At 42.8% G+C, this 19,673-nt stretch overlaps 1 protein-coding gene across 4 annotated transcripts in view; it reads left to right on the top strand.

Moving 5' to 3' along the window:
- The first annotated feature begins 3,996 nt into the window (after positions 1-3,996).
- SYNE3 (spectrin repeat containing nuclear envelope family member 3) overlaps positions 3,997-19,673 on the top strand; it is a 63,619-nt gene continuing 47,942 nt past the window's right edge. For 2 of the 4 annotated variants that reach the window (XM_088057371.1, XM_005520158.3), the window contains exon 1: positions 14,340-14,447. In XM_088057371.1, the coding sequence (XP_087913497.1) occupies positions 14,369-14,447 (79 nt within the window). In that variant the 5' untranslated portion in view covers positions 14,340-14,368. Of the gene's footprint in view, positions 4,051-5,466; positions 5,483-14,339; positions 14,448-19,673 lie in introns of those variants that run through there. The other 2 variants (XM_014249840.2, XM_014249841.2) reach the window with 2 other exon arrangements.

Below are 19,673 nucleotides of genomic sequence, written 5' to 3'. Positions count from 1 at the left end.
ATGGAAGGAAGAAAGTAAAACTAAAGACTTCCAAGATTGACAATCTTTTAAACACTGGCATACAACAGTTGTTTGGTGCAGCATGTGTTTCCCAACCCCTAAAAGACTAGATCTAAACAAATTGTTCTACAAACCTGTCATGTCTAGGAAAAGGGAGACTATTAAAGGTGAAAGTGTAGCTCCAAGCCTACCGAGTCTCAGGGAAATTGGTATAACAAAACTGTATTTGTGGTGGGAAGGGAAGCAAGGAATAATTTTAATGATGGAATGTCATATAACAACAGTTGTCTTTGCTCTCTATTCAGAGGACTTCAGAGAATATTTTCTTAAGCTAGTTGTTGGCAACTTATATAATTTAAAAAAAAAAAAAAATTGCGGAGAGTAGTAAGGAGGAAAACCTAATGCAGTGGAATTGTTACACAGGAGATTTGCCTTCAAATCCTGATTTTCATGGAGTCTTGGCTTTCCCTGGCTCCTTTGCTGAGTGCCAATGGGGGCATTGCTGTTAGTTACAAAAGTTAGCACTGCATCCTAAACCTACAGCCTTCCATTTTGCTGCTGCTTCCTTCACACTTTCAAAGCACATCAGAGATCCCCTTTAGGGACTGAAAGGTGCTATAAGTTCTCCCTGGAGTCTTCTGATATGATCCTGTGTGTGTGTTGCTCAGTAAACTACAGTATGTTGCACCTGGCTGTGGGAGTAATTGAACAGGATTGGACTTCTAGGCCAGCCTTGAGAGTTCATTGGATGTGACCAGACTTAGAGTGTATCACACCATGTGTGAATTCGAAAATGCGGTAGTTCTTATTGAACATAATTGGAATTACAATGTCCCATTTGCCCTGAATTTCTGTTCATTTGTGTTGAATTTGCTATCACTCAGAATAATCCCAGATTTCCCCAGCCCCTCTTGATATCTGAGGCCAGTTGGGATGAAAGGGGTATTATTTTTCTGCCAATCTTAATTCAACAAAAACTTTGGCCATAAAGTGACAGGGTGTCAGAACTGATCCAGTAACACAAAGTCTCACTTCCCTGTGGAGTTAGTCAGTCTGTGCTCAGGTGTAGAGCCAAATTAGACAAAAGGTAGAGTCCAGCAAATGCAGCAGGGAGAATGTGAAATGCAGGGTTTCAGTCCATATGGTCTCTGGATGAATAAGAAAGACAGGAGCTTAGCTTGGTTTGCCAGTGTGGTCCTTGGCCTAGTGCTCCTGAGGTTATGTTGCTTTGGCATCAGCATTTAGAGTTTACAGTTCTTGATTCCTCACTAACTGAGGAGAGGGTTCTTGTGTAGCAACTCCCCCCACCACCCACAAAAGCTTTCTGTCAAGCAATGTGCAATGTCTTGTAGCTAAAAAACAACACACAAAAAACACTGAAAAGCTCCAATATTGAAACCTCTCATGCTAAAGACATGTCACTGGTATGCTTCACAGAACTGTTACTCTGCCAACAAATGCTGTCCCTTCCACCCTGACTGCCATGTGACTCATTATTTGTATAACAATTTTGTGTTGCTGTACCCAAGAAAACATAAAGGAAAACATCCTAATACCTTGTAGTACTAGTTTGTCATCAGTTATGAGCATGAATAAGTGGGTGTGTAACACTAATGAGAGAGAGCAGCTACCCTGCAGCATTTTAAGTGGTTCTCTGATACCCTACAGCTGTCATGCAGGCCCTCCTGTGTACTAAGCCATGCAAAAACATTGTTACGTTTGCAGTATTTGGTGCTTTCCACCCAGTCTCTTGGGCATTCTGCTCATCACAGGAAATGCCTGAAAATGGTATATATTCACTGACTAAATACTTGTGGTTTGGTTTATAGGCTGGGCTAACTGCTTCTAAAAATATATTCCTTACTTCCAAAGAAAGAGAGCAAGCGCTGCTGTTCTTTCCTTTTCAGAAGCCCCTCCACCCTTCCGCACTGCTTGCAGTCATTCTAACCTCTCCTTTGTCATTTACGTGTGGTTTGTGGGCAGCTTTTTATTGTTTGGGTAATGCACTGAATGCTCATTTACTTAATGCCTGCTGTTTGCCTGTGTGTAGGGATTTTTGTAACTCAGCATGTACAAGCTGTTTGAGGGAGTAAAATCAGAGCCATGAAAGCCTCCACATGGGAAAATGCAGAAGAGGAGCTTCATTCAAGCAATTTTTAGATACAGTGATGTATTGTCCCCCACCAGCAAGCTTTCTGAATACAGGGGTTTAAAAGGTCTAGGTATGCAAAGTAACTTCCTAGGGGGTAGTTTCCTAAGGAATTAATCACTTTCAGTAATAGTATTTCATCTACTCACCAAGATAACTGATCCTGCTTTCTTAAGGCAAATTCACAAGTAAGATTTTATATTCTCTGTCATCTACCTATTCTAGATGCATTCCTTTGGAACACAACCCTTTTGGATTGTATCCATTTCCTCACACTATTCCAAAGGTCATTGAGAGATATTCAGCTCTGAATTATCATGGGCAAGGGCAGTTGCATAGGCATAGATTCAATTTTACACAGTCTTTATGAACTTACTCCAAGTAAATAGCCTGTCAAAGCCAAACTAGCAAATAAATTATTTTCCAAATTAGATGAAAAGTTTGCAAAACAAAGAGTAAACAAAGAATTTACAACATTCAGTTCCCCTCTCAGTGACAATTTCAAACATAGTCACCCCAAATTGTACTACTACAGTATGCCCTGTGGGCAGTGGAAGCTTCAAGGTCAGAGCCAACTGTAAAAGTACATTCATTACCATAAAGTTTTGACAGAATTTCCTATAACCTTTACCACCGCTGGTGAAGGATAGGGATTCCTGATGCTTTGGGAGCAATATAAATACAGAGCTACTAGAGATAAGAGTGTGTTGGCACATGGATGACAGATCACCTTGCTGGTGTGGGCAGCACATACATAACTATGTATCTCGAGGCTCTTGGCCACAGAGCTGTTGTGTGTAATCAGAGATTTTTATCGCAAATAGCCGTTTTTCTGCTCGTTAGGCAGATGAACCGCCCAACTTCCCAGCAGCAGAGGGCAGCAATATAACCCCTGCCAAAGAGGATGGTTTAGTTCTTTATGAAATGCAAGCTTTTCACATGCTCATTAAGTTTGTTTACATTATATTACTGTTCAAATATGAAGAAGTTGTTCGTTCTTTCCTCCTTCCCTCCCAGTGGCTCAGCACACAGGTTCTCACACGATTACAACTTTCTGATGCTGCAGATGGAGCACAAGATGTTAATGACTCTGGCTTCTCTCGTCGGGCTACAGAATCGACGCTGTGGCTGGCAATGCACCTCCACTGCTGCTCCTTTTGTTTCTGATTTTTTTTTCCATAATTGAGCACACGCAGTAGACTTTGTGCCTGAATCAGCACTACAGTGCAAACAGGGTGTTTTTTTTACTAAGTTTTCGTTGATGGTTTTTCCCCCAAAAATACCACCTAATGTATCCGGATGAATTCCTGTTGGCACTGCCAGTGATGAGCTGGGGTTGTTTGATGCACGTGTAAGTGCTGAGATGCAGGCTGCCTGCCCGCCTGCTTGCTGGCCATTCAGAACACCAAGAGTCTTCCCCACGTGTTGGCACGGATCGCCGGAGCTACCGGCACGGGCAATGATCGCCCGGGGCTTGTCGCTCGGTGTTCAGTGACTCCCGGAGCTCCGAGTCCCCCACAACACGATACTGTGAGAAACTCAGCTTCTCCTCTTCTGCTGCATTTTACTCCGCTAAAAATAGCAGAGCGCTCACCTGGCGCCCACGGCCGCCCGCCCGCCGCTGCCGCCGCCAAGGCCAGCCCTGCCCCGCTGCCCTCGGCGGGGGCTCCGCGGCCGGCGGCGCTGGCAGGGCGGGCCGGCCCGGCTTACATAACACCGCCCGCCGGGCCGGGCCGGGGCGGCGAGGGCGGGCCCTCCGCGCAGCCCCCGGAGCGGCGGGGCCGGTGCCGGGCGGCCCCGCCGAGGCTGAGCGAGAGCCCGAGCGGCCGCGGCGCGGCGGGGGAGCGGCAGCGCGGCCTGGGGCTGCCCGCGGGGGAAGCGGCGGCGGCGGTGCCGCGGCGGTGAGTGCGACGGGCCCTGCCGCGCTGCTCGGGGCCTGTTGCCGGTGCTGGGGGGGCTGCGGGAGGGAGAAGCGAGGAGGCGGCGGCGCCTGGGACTGCAGCGTCCCGTGCCGTGCCGGCGGGCGGCTCGGAGGGGCTCGCTGTCAGCTCCAGAGCCGCCTCCTGTTGCTCGGCGCGCCGGGGCAAAGCGCCGCCGGGACAGCCCGCTCGGCTAACGCGGGTAGCGGGCACCGCCGGGGCCGCAGACAGCGATTGCCGGCAGGGCTTGTCCTTGCCGGGACAGCTCCCTGGGTACTACGAGGGCTCCCCGGCTACTCCTGGTACACGTAATATCGTAGCTGCAGTAACTGCAGCATATCTCCCCAAGTAAAAACGCTAAACGGGTGAAGCCTTTTATTTAGCTTCCTTCAGAAAATCGCATCTGCGAACGAGTGCCAGCCTGGTTCAGCACTTAGCTGCATTCTGCAACTTTTCTTCCTCAGATAGATGTCAGGCTCTTGCCAAAGCCGGTTGCTCAGCGTTACTGTCACATTTCTTCATCTGTAGGTCCCCACTGCCAGGACTCCACTGCGGTTTGCGAGGTCCCTGTTCCTCTTCTCCCTTTCCACTTATCTCCCCTTCAAACCTATTGGATACATCCTAGCTTGATTCCGCTTAAGGGGGTCTTGACCTTGTCTCACATTTTCTTCCTAAACAATTAGAAACTTTCCCAGTTTTTCTATTATAAGAGCAACTAACATCCTGTGTAATTTCTGTATGTAAAGTTCCCCCACACCCCAAAGTATAATAAGGCTTGGTTTCTCATACATTTTTTTCTGCCATCTCTTCTATTCACACATCCTTATTGGCTTGGCCTTGTGTGAGTTTAGATCTTTGTCCAGGAAAATTTTATTCATAGAAATAGATCTACTCAAATAGGTTAACAGACCAAAATCTGCAGGAATTATGCATGTATATGATGACTAATTGTGAGAATTATGGTTGCAAGACACTGCTTTATTTTGCAAGTTCATCAGAGCAAGGATGCCTGTCTTCTCCTTTGCCTCAAATCTAAGCCTGTCTATCTTGAATCATTAATGAAAAATAAAATCACTATGCTACTCTTGCCACTTCTTTGCTGCTAGTTTTGGATGTTACTTTTCAGCCCTTGGCATGGTGCACGTCATAAGAAAATCTTTGTACACAGTGCTTGTTTTCTGGGGAAAGAATTTAAAAAATGCTACAGAACTTTAAAAGCTGATTGGTTGCCTACAAGTGTGTTTCCCTTCTTTTCCTGAAAGTGTCTGAAATCTGCAGTTGTTGAAATGTACATCAGCTTGGCAGAGTCTCTGTGGCTGCCAAGTGTGTGAGCCAGTTGGATCTCAAGGAAATGTAATTTACTGCAATCAGTCCTTTGGCGACTTTTTGTTCCACAAGAAACAAACATCTTTTGGTGAGTCACAGTAACATTGTTCCCTACAAACTTGTTGTCAGGAAATGGAGTCTGACAATGCAGATGGTCTCTATAAAAGCAGCTTTCCCCTACACCCAATGCTGTTTCCATGTTGTTTGTGAATCATCAGATCCGGAGTCCCCTCAAATTCGCAGGGAAGCCAGAATTAACTACCATTCAGAGTGTGGTATTGTGGTGCTTGCTTCTCTTGTTGTATTTATTTTGATAGTTCCAGTTCTTCCCTTCAGCTATATTTGACTGCTCCTTTCCCTCTCATCTTGGTCAGCACTTGTACCATGCCTCCAAGTCTGTTCCTGGTACATGTGTCCTCTGTGGCCTTTGTGCACTCACCTCATGGCAAAGAGTGTCTAGCTTTTCTTCAGGAAAAAGCAATTTTTGGTGCTCTTCCACTTACCTGTGGCTTACAAATCATCCTCAAATCTGTTGTATACACTTGTGGATGCTTGGCCTCAGAATGTGGCTGTACCTGCATGCACATGACTTTGGAGAGCAATTCCACTGCCTGAGGGGATGCTCCACACCTGCATTGCGGCTTCAGAAAGATAACTGGCATCTGTTAGAAACAAAGTTTTTTGCTATCAGTTTATATATATACATATATATATATAATATATAAATATATAAAATATATATATAGGTCTTGGTATGTGTCCCTTGTGTAATATTTCTTCGCCATTTCCCAGTTTCAGCCAAGTATGACATAAGGAGAACAGCTCCAAAGTAATTAAGTTCCTGCAAATTTTGTAGAAACAGGCCAACAGGGAAAAACAAGTCTAAAATCAGACACTTGCTAGTTTTCCCAAGTTTTTAGCTCAGTGACTGAGTGATACATTAATATTTGACAGCCTCCATTTGGCAATAGTATGTTTGGTGCAAATGAAGTTGTAAAGAGAAAGGGAGAAGGATTTTCTGAGTAAATGCCCCTGAAAACTTCAAAGAATACAAGTAGCACTGATATGATACGTTGCATTTTGAACATGTGAACAGAACCTTGGTACAGTTCAGTGTATACTTTTAATTAACCAAGGAACACAGTTCTGTAGATCTGATTTCCTGAGTTGGCCTGGTCACAGAGTGCTTTGTTTTTACATCCCTGCATCTCCAGGGCACAAGTCCTGTCTTTGTTCTACCAGGCACAGCACAGAAGCTCTATGATCTCTGCTAGTGTCTTTATTTTATTTTGACAAAATTTCAAAGTTTAAAGACTGCCATCATATAAGCATAATTCCCATGAAGCCAAGCAAAAGCAGTGATCATTCATCCTGACTCAAAATAATGTGTTCTGGCAGGACAAATCCCAGATCATTTGTAGCAATGACAAGATACTGGATTTCTGTTTTGATTTGGGTTTTCTTAACTGTTAGTCCTTGTCAGCTGCAGATAGGGTTTTGTGGCACAGCTTTGATGTGTCCTCTCAGACTTGTTCTACCATATAGACAGGTGCAATTGTGTCCTTAGAAAGGGTCCCCTTATAACTGGATTGTGTATGTCCACATAAGGACTGAGTGCCAAGTGGGAATCCTGGTAATTCAGGCATGTGGAAGGAAAAAAACACATTGTCCAGGAAAAACTCTTGAGCTCCAGGAATGTTAACAGAGGGTGTAACTGGCAAAAGAGTTTTTTGCTTGGCATGTTTTTTATATGAAGACAAAGGTATCAGGCACCTGACATCTGTCTGGAATAAATACCAGGTCCTTCAATACTGCTTTGAGTCTGGCTGAAAACCTTCTCACTATCTTTGGAGTGCAGTAACTGGAATTCTCTTACTCTTGAAAGAAAGTATCTTTTAAGGTAGTGTTTACTGATGGTCAGTAATGTCTCAGCTTCTTCAGGCTGCAATTCCATGAAATTAAAACATGCAAAAGAGGTGGTCAGGGTCCCTTTTGATCATGCAAGTCTGCTCTGCAAACTAAATGATAGGAATTTAGTGCCTATAGCTAATATTGGTTAAAGTAGTCTGAAATTACACGAGAAAAACTGAAAAGTGTCATTGTGTCATCAGTTGCCATCACATGCAGTGTTTAAAGTTCAAAATAGCCTGACATTGATTAGTTATAGGGCCCAAATATTGCAGCTTTATATTTTCCTTACATTTTGGTCTGAAATGCAATTTTATTGCCTGAGGCTGATATTGACATATGCAGACTTTTCTTGTAATACTTCCATGATTAGCTGCAGTGCTGTCAGCATCAACTTAAACACACTCTTGTTCCTTTGTTTGAGAGTTTACTCTCCTTGTTTGTTTTCCAGTGTTTGTTGAGGGCATTACAGTTGAAGTATCAAGGAAATGGAGTCTTTTAAACTGAAAGTGGAGATCCTTACATTAGGAATGCTCCTTACACACTCTTCTGCAGAGCTGGAGCTTCCACAAGGACCGATGACTCTACAACATGCTGTTAGACATTGCTGTGGATTCACTGCTTCGTAGACTTAGAGTGAATTGCTGCTTATCATATGTATTGCTGAGAAATTGCATCACAGGATGGTACTGCCTTAATTACAGAAGAACTATTCAGACAGTAGAGCCCTGGGGTATTTAACTTCAGGTATCTGAAGTGGCCCCACCTCAATGCTGAGGAAAGAAGGTCTGACAGGAGTGGTGCTTCTCACTGACACCCCATATCAGGTTTATAAGCAATTTTTGACATCTCTTTCTGTGCACACAGCTTAAACTGTAGTTCAAGGAAAGTGCATTGATTTCAAGGGGGTGTGTGGAAACATTTCTTTCCCTTAGACAGAACTGACTTTTAATGTCTCTGCTGTTATAAGCTTCTTTTCTGTGTTACACTTAAACAAAAGACATGGGCTTGATATGAAGTCCTTCATATCAAGGTATTTCAAGGGAATTTCTGCTTTGACTATACTAGACTGAGGATTACAGGGCAGTCTCAGCCTTGGGCTATCACTGAACAGGTGCATAAAAAAGCATACTGGGAGAAATTAAGAGATAGCAGGAAACCAGGAGAGCCAGGAGATTGTAATTTGACTGGAATCCAGGTATCAAGCTGTGGATTGTTTGTTTTGTTCTTGATTGGTGTTTATTTAGTGGTGTTGAAAGGTGAAATAGCTGCTGTTATAGTTGTGCTATGCAGAAAGCCTTTTGAGAAACGTGACAGTAAAACATGAGAGCCCCACGAGGGATAGCTTGGGGAACTTACTGTTACAGCAGCAGATAGAGTGCCTGTCACCAGGGAATCCTAGACACACTTTACATAAGGCTGAACACTGCTCCTCTTGTGGTTGATTATGATTATAATGAGAATAGAAGGGACCTACAACAATCACCTGGTGAAACTGTCATGACTTAGAGGCTGAGCAAAAATTAAAGCACGTTATTAAGGGCACTGAATGCCTCAGACAGCGACAGGCTTGGGGCATTGACAGCCTCTCTAGGAGGCCTATTGCAGTGTTTGACCAGCCTGCTAGGCAGGAAGTACTTCCTAATGTCCAGTCTAAACCTTCCTTAATGCGGCTTTGCCTGCCACAAGTTTGCTCTGTGATCTTGAAGGAGCATGTACAGTCAGAGGTTTAAAATGGGACCAGTGATGTTGGATGCTTTGTGTATTGTTGGGTCTGTCAGAGGCTGCATTTGAATGATAGATGCTGCTGAGTGCACCAGTGCCTTCATCTGTGAAGTGAGACACTAACATCTTATCCCATAGGGTACACTTGATGTGTGTGGCAGCTGTGTTGTAGGTACCAGGCAGGAGGGTGTCACAGGTGTGACAGAGTAAACCACCCACAGTGGATCTGGGTACTTGGTTTTATTTAAAAACCAAGATTGGAGTTTTCACCCTAAAAGATTATCTCACACACTGACTTGCCTACTCACTCATCTGGACTGACACAACAGCAGTAATAAATTAAACAGTGAAAAAAGTGTAGGGGTTACTTTTGGCTGTGTTTTATCTCCATCTCACATAGAAGTGATGTGTGATTTAAAGCATTACATGCTTGTGTTATTTTCCTGCCATTATAATGAGGCAATTGTATCATAAAAACATGTGTTGTTTCTGACTGAGGAGCAGTTTGAGATGTAACAGCTGGTCTTTATCCAGGCTCTGTACCCTGTTGTCAGTGCAGCCTGAAGGAGTTCAGGGAAGCTGAAGGGGGAAAGTGTACTGATGTACCCACTGCATTTTCAATCAGCTACATGCAAAGACAGGGTCATGTGAGAAAATATCCTCCTGCCTTAAAGTTTACGTAACTAAGTAAAATAAATCATTTCTGTCAGTTCTGAAGCTGTCAGTTCTTCCCTGGGCTGTGCATTTCCTTTAGCTTAGATGACTGATTTTTGTTAATGCAAGAGTCTTTGCATGAGCACTCGAGTCTTTGGTAGTGGTTATATGAATGGCAGATGTCAGCATTGGGCAAACATAGGTGATGTTTCTTATGTAAGTCAGCAGAATTGGTGTATTGGTGCAGCAAGTTAAGCAGAGGCTTTGTGTGAAGTATTAAGACTTTAACACTGGCTAATAACACTGGATCAGTAAACACCACAGACGCATGTTAATTTAGATCTCCAGATTAAGAAAGCACCCAAGGAAAAATTGACTTGTTACCTTTCTTGTAAGTCCACAGGAGTCAGGGTAGAAATCTTGGCTCTGTAACAGTATTGCCCTTGGCTTTACCAGAGCCTGGGATTTTCCCTTGTCTTCTCAAATTATAAACCTGCCGACTCCATTAGTTGCGCTATTGGTGTGAAATGCCAATCTACAGAAAATGTCTGCAGCCTAACAAAAAGAAAAATATTTCAAGCATTTTTGGGTTGGATATTTTGGGGGTTTTGGGTTTTTTTGTTTGTTTAGGGGTTTTCGTTGTTATTTTTTGTTTGGTTGTTTTTTTGAGGTGGGGGGTTCTATTGGTTGATTGGTTTGGTTTTGTTTGATTTTTTTCTACAAGAGAAATTCCTGTTTGGGATGGATCTACTAGCAACCCTAAAGGTATTTTTGCCTTCAGCATTACTTTATTTCTCCCCTCAGGTCTTTGTTTCTCCAGCTATTGTATATTGTGATAATATAGGTTGCCTAGAAAGGTTGCAGAGTCTCCTCTGGATAGACTCAAAAGTAATCTGGACACAATCCTGAGTAACATTCTTTATGAGGGGACCCAGACTGACAGGGAGGTTGGATTAGATGAGCTCCAGTGCTCCATTCCAAGCTCAGCCATTCTGTGATTCTGTGAATACCTCATGATGCAGTAGAGCTGGTGCTGTCACTCTGATCTGCAGAGTGAGGTAGTATTTGCTGTCTGATGAAAGAGCTGAAGGTGTTTATAAAAGCCATTTTTATAAGTAATTATGTCGACACTTTTAATCCCAATACTTAAAATGTCACAGCCCCCTTTTTTTTTTTTTTTAATTCTTTTATTGTTGAATAGCTGTTGTTAGTCAGTGCTGAGGAATCTACCTGGATGTGCTTCAGTGCTCTGCAGGTAATTGTTTTCTATAGTGCCCTTCCTATGTCAGCTATCACTGGTATTTGTGAAGTGCTGTTATTGCTACTAGCAGGTTACACCTTAGTTTGGGGATTTGCAAATAGATGTTTTTCTCAGTTAAGCAACTATATCAGCAGCTAACCCACTTTTTGGTTCTTTTAGTCTTGCTCAGGTCAGATCTGACATTTTTCAGAGTTTGGTTTGGTGTGTGGGTTGAGTTTTTTTATTTGTTTCTTTTAATGCTAGCTGGTAAATCAAAATACTCTTTTGTTTGTTTGGTTGGTTTGGTTTGTTTTTTGTTTTTCCTTGCTGAATGGAACAGAGCATAATGATAAGCCAGACCTTTAAGATGCTCAGCTTGACAGGTGGGACACATGAATCATTAGGCTGTGCATAATGATGAGGTTCTTCATAGCAATTCATTATTTACACAGAGTGAAACCGTGTAAAAAGAGAGATCAAGAGCTTGACACTTGTCTGTGCTATCCCTGCCAGTGCCTCCGAGCCCAGTACTTAGGACAACCTGATTGCTTGATGTGTTTCTTTTCTGAGAAGTCCTTTCACAGCAATTCCAAACCAGATTCTTTGGTGAGAAGTACTTGCACTGACAGTCCCTTTATATCAATGTTATTCTAATTCACACTAAAATATAGTTAGAAATATGATCTGCAGAATAGTAAGAATATATAACACAGTTGCTATGGTTGAAGAAAAATTTCCATACTGCTGCTCTGTTTCCTATCTGAAGGGTTTCATAGCTCTTTGTCAGAGCTCAGACAACACTTTATAATTTATAACCCTTGCAACCCTGCTGGGGTGACAACGTCTGTCTCCTGAGCAGTTAAGAGGACAAATCATCACTGCCTGCTTGAAGATGAAGACTGTTAGTGGGCAATGAGGCCATTCTGCCCAGAGTATCACTTACAGTAGATTAATCAGTGGGGCAGTGTAGTCATTTAACTCCATGGGCTGAACTGCATTTGCAGAAATGTTTCCTTCACGGTGCCCGTGGGCTGCCAGGTAATCTAAGATCATCCAACAGATGTGTTACAAGAGTTACAGCTACAGCAGATGTTACCACAGTTACAGATGTAACTGAATCCTGAATCCATGTTTGAACTTCGACATGTCAGACCGAAGAAGGGGCCATTCAAATGCTTTCCACTTCCGTAACAAAAATGATAACTGGCCAGAAGAGTGGGAAAAACAGTTTCATCCCTTGCTGAAACTGAAATGGACTTCTTTGTACAGGATAGAAGAGAATGCCAGGTCAGATGTTGTGGGGACATTTGGAACATTTTGCTGAACCTGGTTTCCTTTAAAAATATGGAAAAATATAAAATCAAGTTTGCTCTAAAGGGAATTATGCTCAAATGGTAATGTGGTATTTATATATATTTTACATATGTTGTGATATTAACTTACAGAAAGTTTTGTGGGGAATGCTGCATTTTTCAGTGTTAGTTTGAGCCTCCCATTTTTGCCTCTAGCTTGTGGCTGTCTGTACTCACCAGAGGAGCTCCTTTGCCTTCTAGATTAGTCATCCAAAGAGACTGATTCTTACCTTATTTTAGAAGCTGCTATGCACAGCTGATGTTAGCTATGTACGCTTTGCTTCCTCAGTAGTATTAGTTTCAGTGTGTTTTTTTAATTTTTTTTTTTTTTTATCAGGACTGTGGCAAATTTGCAGTGACTATGGAAATACTACAGGAGAGAGAGAACAAGGGAAAAGTGATAAAGGGGTTCACTTATAGGAATTTAAAACCTACCCTTCAAACAACATAATTCTAAAACAACCGTGATTTAACTTTCAGACATGTGGACCAATCTCCAGTTTACATCCCCTAGGCATCGTATAGTTTAGTCTGCATGCCTATGTGTTTTGAGATGTTCTTATCCTGATGTGTTATGGGATATTAATATAGTTCTAAGGATTATTCATGTTAGGAAAAGGTTAACAAGACAATTGGAAAATAGCTGTTATATCATTTTGCTCTCTAGAGGTACAATCAGCACAGCATCGCTAACTCTTAAGATGTTTCTCCTCTTCTGTCCCTTGGGGTTTTTTTCACCAAAATTCTGTTTGGTTGCCTGTGCTGAGGTCACCACTGCACGTAGGGGCCACAGCTTGTCTGAGGTTGCTGGTCTTCAGTTATTTCTCTGTATTAGCAGCTTCACAGGGCTAGCTTGATAAACATTTTCTGTTCCACTTTTGTTCTTCCACCTAGGTTTTCATCCATCTTTGTTCCTCTCTTCAGTTTTTTCCCATGCTCTTCTTTTGTGCTGATTCCAAAAGGGTGGAGAGACTCAAAGTTTTATCCCTGTTTTTACATGTAGCTTCTAATTTGGAGGTAGAATTCAAGCCAACTTTTCCCCCCATGTTTTGCTTTCATTGATTTCTCCACCTCTCCTCCATATTAGTTGTAATTCTAGAAATGCTGCTCAGTGTAGTATAAAGTATGACACACAGCAACTAAAAACGTTGAGAGATTGTTTGCCTTATGGACTTGCTTTGGATTTACACTAACTTGAGTAAGTGGCATCTGTTTTGGTCCTGGAGTGTATTAGATCTTCACCATTGGATCTAGATGCACCAGTAGTGAGTTTTATTGAATGTCTAAAAGCAGGATCTTAATTAATCAAGGGAGAGTGCTGCTTTACATTTTCCAATAGTTTTGGGGAATTAGGAAAGGAGAATTCATCCTTCATCTGCCCCATCATGAGGGACAGCTAATGCCTACAAAGTATATTCCATTCAGCCAAATTGTGCAGCAGAGGTATTTCCTGAAAATATCAGCTGACCTCCTTTTTGTCTTGCATGATTGTAACTGAGAGCAGAATCTAGAATAGTGTGTCAGTATGTGAAGGGAATTTCCAGCTAGGACCTTGAGAGTAAAAAAATAAGTGGAAGAAGTGGAAAATTACTATTACGTTAGAGCATGAGTTAATGATTTCTAAAATCTCACCTCTGATGTACCTTTTTGCACTTTTACTTCTCACTGGTCTTCATCCTGTATATTCTTGAGTAGTTCCCATTCAGCAAACATCTGTCAGACATAATAATTTCAAGCATTAATCCTTACAGGAATTAACCAGCTTGTTAGTTGATGACCTGAACTAGATAGTTTCTGGGGATTATTGCTATTTAAATCTCACCTACGTTTTAAACAGTGACTGCATGCCCTGCTCTGGGCTTCTTTTCTTTCTTTTTTTTTTTTTTGTTTTGTTTCTGCACTGATATATCTTTGGATTGCCATCTCCTCTTTCACTCCCACAGCACGGGAGGAGGCAGAGAGGAAGTCCTGTGCTTCCTCCTGTGCTAGTAAGGAGGAAGCCACTGGTTTCTCTTCGTGCCAGACTTGCTGGTGCTGCCAGCTGTGCCGAATTGCTGTTCTAACGCCCAGTGGAGGCCAGGCTGGATTGTTTGGCATGGCAACCCATCAGGAAACTTTGATTGAATCACCACAGACTTTTACCTACTCCTTTTACCAGATTTCCCAGGATTTTGGTAAGGTTTTTACAAGGTTACTTTTATTTCATAATGTAGTGAGACAGTTGTGACAGGCAGTGTGTCTGTATCTTTTGGCTCCTAACAACTTTTGCACTCGTTTTCTGCTTTGCATTAAATTTGCCAGAGACATGGGAAGTGTTAAAGATATCAAGTGTCTTGAAATCTCAAGGATTTGAATTCTAGTGAAAGGGGAAATAGAAGTCACTGGCCTGCTGCAGGAGGGCCATGAGTGAGGGTTGTGGCAGCACCCGGCTGGTGAAGGTGCCAGGATCGGCCCATTGGCGCGCTTCTCTCCAGAGCGAGCCCACGGCTCCCCTCCTGCCTGGTGCCAGGGGAAAGGGTGGGAGGGCCCAAGGGTGAGGGCCCACTGCAATGAAATGAGGCCTGATAAATTGTTTTGTAAGCAGCAGGCCAGGACGGGGAACTCCTTGATGTAAGGCAGGAGAAAGGAAGCCAAAATTTCCCTACTGTGGTGTGCACCAGAAGGGCTGGAGATAAGGGACAGTCGGTGAAGTTAATAGAGAGAGTCTGTTAGGAGCTGGGAGTGTGGCTGGTGCTCAAGACATGATATCAGCTTTTACAGCCCCAAAATGTTTGCTGAACTGGGACTGCTGAGATCCCTTCCCTGAAGCGTGGTTTAAGGTCGCATATATACCTGTTGAAACGTGACCTGGGGGTATGCAATAGGTGAAAAAATGGAGACTAAAGAAATTCAGATTTATTTTTTAACTAGGGAGCATAGTTTGCACAAACAGTGCGGCTTGTGCTGTGCTCATTGAACCCAAACAAGGTCATTGGAGGCTCTGCTCTGTGGTGCTTCAGCAGTTGTCCTCATCAGAGCTGCACGTTTTCCTTCAGGAAGGTGATAACTGTTTTCTCCGGTTTTATGAATCAACATTTTGCAAGGTACCTGCTGAGGCCTGAGCTGTAAATTGAAAGGGAAATAGTGGAGAAAAATTTCAGTGATATGAAATGCCTTTAAAATACAGCAGGTGTTTGCATTATCTTTAGAAGATAGCTTTGGACACTAGTGGGAAGATATTTTTATTTATTTTAGACCAAAGTTGAGTTTGTGTCATGATGTCTATTACTCCTTCTAGAAGAATTACTCGTGTTAAACAAATCTGTAGCTTTATACCTTTTCCTTCTTCCAAGTATTTGAGAATAGGTAGTGCTGCGTGTGCCCGTGTGTGTGTGCAAACCCTTGGCTGATACGGACCGCTGTTGCTGTATCTCTGTGTTAGCTCTCCGGCAGCCCCAGGGGTACGGCCCGGCATATTTAGGGTGGAATTTTCAAACTGGCTGAGAAGCAGCACGCCCTGAGTCCCCCTTGGGTCCGAATGGAGCGGAGCTGCCTCATCTCTTCAAACCTCGCAGTACTCCGTTTCTAAAAGGCAGTTGCTAGTGGACGATAGGAGTGAAAAGAAAAGCATTGGCTTTACTTGTGCAGCTCAGCACGGTGTTTATCTGCGATCACAGCTTTAAATACTCTCTGTCCCTCTCGCTGGGGGATGGCTGCTGACAAACGCGCTCACTGCTGGGTCCTGCTGCCGCTTCGCTCTTTGCTCGAGCTTTGATGAATCTCAGTAGGAGCAGGTTCAGATCCCCTCTGGGTTTATAGACTGCAGGACCGCAGTCCCGGATCAGGCTTTGAAGGCTGCTAAAAAGGCGTTCTTCCTGCACGGAGGGGTCTGTGCAGCCAGACCAGATGTGGCCCTGCTCCTCAACCCACAGCGCCTGGCCAGCTCACACGGAGGCAGGGTGACAAAGACGTGGAAACTGCAGTGGTTCAGGCAAAAATGAGTCACGAGAAAGCAGCCTGTTAATTCAATTCCAAAAATGTTCTCAACCACTCGGAATTAATTTATAAGCACCGTTTTTGCAGTGGTCTACTTTGTTTCTGAGCTTGGGAATGAGGTTGCTGGTGGTTCCAATAGTGTATTTTGTTTGGGACAGGCAGGCCGTGTTTGCCTGTGGGTTTCTCTGAACACAAACCATTGATGTTTTGCAATATAAAGCTTGGCATTATCAGATTAATGCAAATATTACTTTTAATTATGTACAGAGTGCTGAATGTTTAGGTATAGCTGTTTACTGTTTAGGTGTAGCCTCCTGTATGTTCTTGACAGCATTTCAAGTGTTCATCTCTTTCAGGAGTTGTTTTTCTTTTTCTTTATATAAACAGATATTTCTGTTCCATGCAAATTAAAATCTGGGGTTTTTTTCCATAGCCATATGCTATGATCCCAAGAAAATAACTCTTAATCAACAGCTTTAGTATCTAAAATTAGTATTGTCCTACTTGCTACTTTTTTTTTTCAATTCCATAAGTCTCACTTTCACTGTATAAATGTATCATTAGTGTAACTGAACTGATAATGTTTTGAAAGAGATATCTGAAAAATCTTGTCTTGGAGAGTTAGTCCTTCAGCTCTTTTAAATGGGACAAAAGACCTGTGCTCTTAAAGCATACTTGAAAAGTACTTGCAAGTGGCTTTGTTTCTAAGAAATATTTCCGGTATATACTTGACTCTAAAGATTTATTAGTCTAAAAGCCATGTGCTTAGTGCTCCAAGTTACACACTCAGAGGTGAAATAATCAAATGATAGTAAAAAAAGATTTTAACACTGATCTTGTAAGGGGAAAAAACTGCACGTGTGAAAACAGCCCAGATCCAGATGTGGAAACAGTGATGCAGAACAGGAAAGAATACAGACTTGCAGTCAGATTGACATCCTGTAGCCCTGAGCATATTACATCTGTGGACCACTTCAGAACACTGAATTCCTGAAGAAGGTGAATTATCCCACCTCTGGTATGGTTCCTTGCCTGGAAGTGCCCCTCTTTCACACTGACACCCTGTGGAATTGCAGGGCTGCTACCCTAGGGTGTCCCACCACAGCCTGGGTTCAGTGCAGTGAATCCCTTTCCTGGTGTGAGATCCAGCCCATGCTGAGGCCACATGCTCCAGCTGGGCTTGAGGGTCTCTGAGTATCTCTGGTTCCAAGGGATGGGTGGAGGGCATGGGTGGTGGGAGCACTGCAGCTTGCACAAAGCAGTGGCAATGCAGCTGAAGGCTCTGACAGCCCTTTCTTCCCTCCATCACTCCATGTCCTTAAGTACACAGTGATGCTTTGCTTTCATTGCCAGACCCCTTCCAACTTGTCCTCTGTAATCTGTTTGGGACAGAGGTATTGTCCTTGTAACTATAGGGCACGTCTGCTCACCAAGGGTGCTGTGACAGCATGTTCATCGTATGTGACTTAACACTCTGGAGTCCAGATTGTGACACTGGCCCTTGGGAGCTGCCATGTGACAAACTGCACACAAACAAGGAGAGATGTTCCCAGCTAGCAGGGAAGATGGGAAATTTCTCATTAGGGTTGTGATGCCAAACCAAAGCTAAGCAGCACAGCTGGGGTATTAAGGATTGCCAGGAAGAGTTACTTGGGAACAGTCTGCAGAGCAAAACTAATTTGCAAAGTATATTTGGCAAATAGGGATAACCACACCTTTGAGAAAATGAGGTTGTCTATACACAAGAATATGACCAGCAAAAGAGGAATGATTTATCAGATATATTATTCACTCTGAATTGTTCACTGATCTCTAGCCAAGGGGCAGATACCACAGAGGTTTACTAGTAAGTATATCAGTGCTGTGACTGGCACCCAGTACTGAGGGATCATACAGTCTGTGGAGAGCAAGTGGGAGATAATTGAATACATAAATTCTAGTCTCCATAGACTGTGAAACAAATGCTGTTGGCTTGCAGGGCTTTTTTGCTGGCTGACTGATGGTAAAACTCAGGGAGATGACAAAAGTTGAAACCAAATCTACTTGGGAACTTGTCCCCAGTTGCTCAAGATGTAGATTGCTGGTAAACCCACAGATATCTTTTGGGTAATTTACCCATCAGATTCCCTGGACCTGAAGAATCTTTGCTGAAGTTATAGAGCAGAGGCGTTTAACCTGTGATTTCCCAGACTAAAGTGTCTGTGAATGGTAACTAGGAAAATGAAAGCTCTTGTCATTAAGTTTGAAGTCACTAAAAAGATATCTACATCTCAGCAGAGACACTTGAAGTGGTACAGATTAGAAAAGGCTGAAAATCACCCTCTGCAGCGTTTATTAACAGAATCTACGACTTTGTTCTTGTCCTTTCAAGTATTTCCTTATTGCTTAGAGGCAAGAAACAAAGTGCCTTTGAACCCAAATTGTTATCTGTAAAAGGGATAGGATAGTCTTACTTCCCAGGAGGGCTGACTGAATAAATGCTCTAAAGATTGTTTTTACCTCAATAATGTGGGGATAGAAAAGCAAAATCTAAACCAGGCAGTTATCTAATACAGATACTCTGTCTCCTTGATGGTAAAAGAAAGTTGTAGACCAGAGCTAAACCCTGCATTTTATTTATCTAATGGAATCATGATAGACCAACCCATCTCCTAGTGACCTGGAAATACAGAAGTTTGGGTGTGGAGAGTATGGAATGAGGAGAGATTTGTAATTACAAGTCCTCACTTACTCTTTTTACTTCCAAATGACTTGAAGATTGAAATAAAAAATAAAAACTGTGTGATCAGATCCATTGATTATCACTCCCTAGAAGGGAAGATGGCCCCAGGACCCAATTCTACCTTACTTGTATGCTATGATTCCATTTGGGTATAAAACTATTTTTAAATTTCAAACCTTTTTTTTAAGGAAATGGCTTTTTAGATCTGGTCCCCAGCAGTCTTAGGAAACAAAAAGATATCCCGCTTGTACTGGCACTCACCAAAGTCTGAAATTAGTTTTTAAACAAATGGCTGGAAAAAAATCAGGCATTTTTTTGAGAATTCGCCTGCACAGAACATGTCTCTGCTTTTCAGTTTTTGGTAGCAAAGAGAATATTGTCAGGTGTGATCATGTTGTGGCAGAATATCTTGCTTTAGCTATTGATTTCCTGTGGTTTGTTTTGTAAGGGAGAAGTGGAGGCTATGATATGGGTGAGTGCTGTATGTATGCAACTCAGAATGTTGCATTCCTTGGTTGAAGGGGATGCTTGTAATGAGGATATGGATGTGTTTATTCCAAAAAACCCTATTCATAGTCTAGCTTGTTAATTAGGACAAACAATTGCTGACTGTCATAAACATTCACTGCCAATGACACAGGAGAGGGCTGTGTTGGAAGATGGTCAAGGTGATAGGATTGTGTTTTGAGCTGATGGAAATATC

This window comes from Pseudopodoces humilis, chromosome 7 (genome assembly GCF_049639895.1).
Source record: "Pseudopodoces humilis isolate 2021_Gansu_Grassland_sample_001 chromosome 7, ASM4963989v1, whole genome shotgun sequence".
NCBI classification, from domain to species: Eukaryota; Metazoa; Chordata; class Aves; order Passeriformes; family Paridae; genus Pseudopodoces; species Pseudopodoces humilis.
Note: the sequence above shows the minus strand (reverse complement) of the source record. Positions and strands in the feature narration are given on the sequence as shown.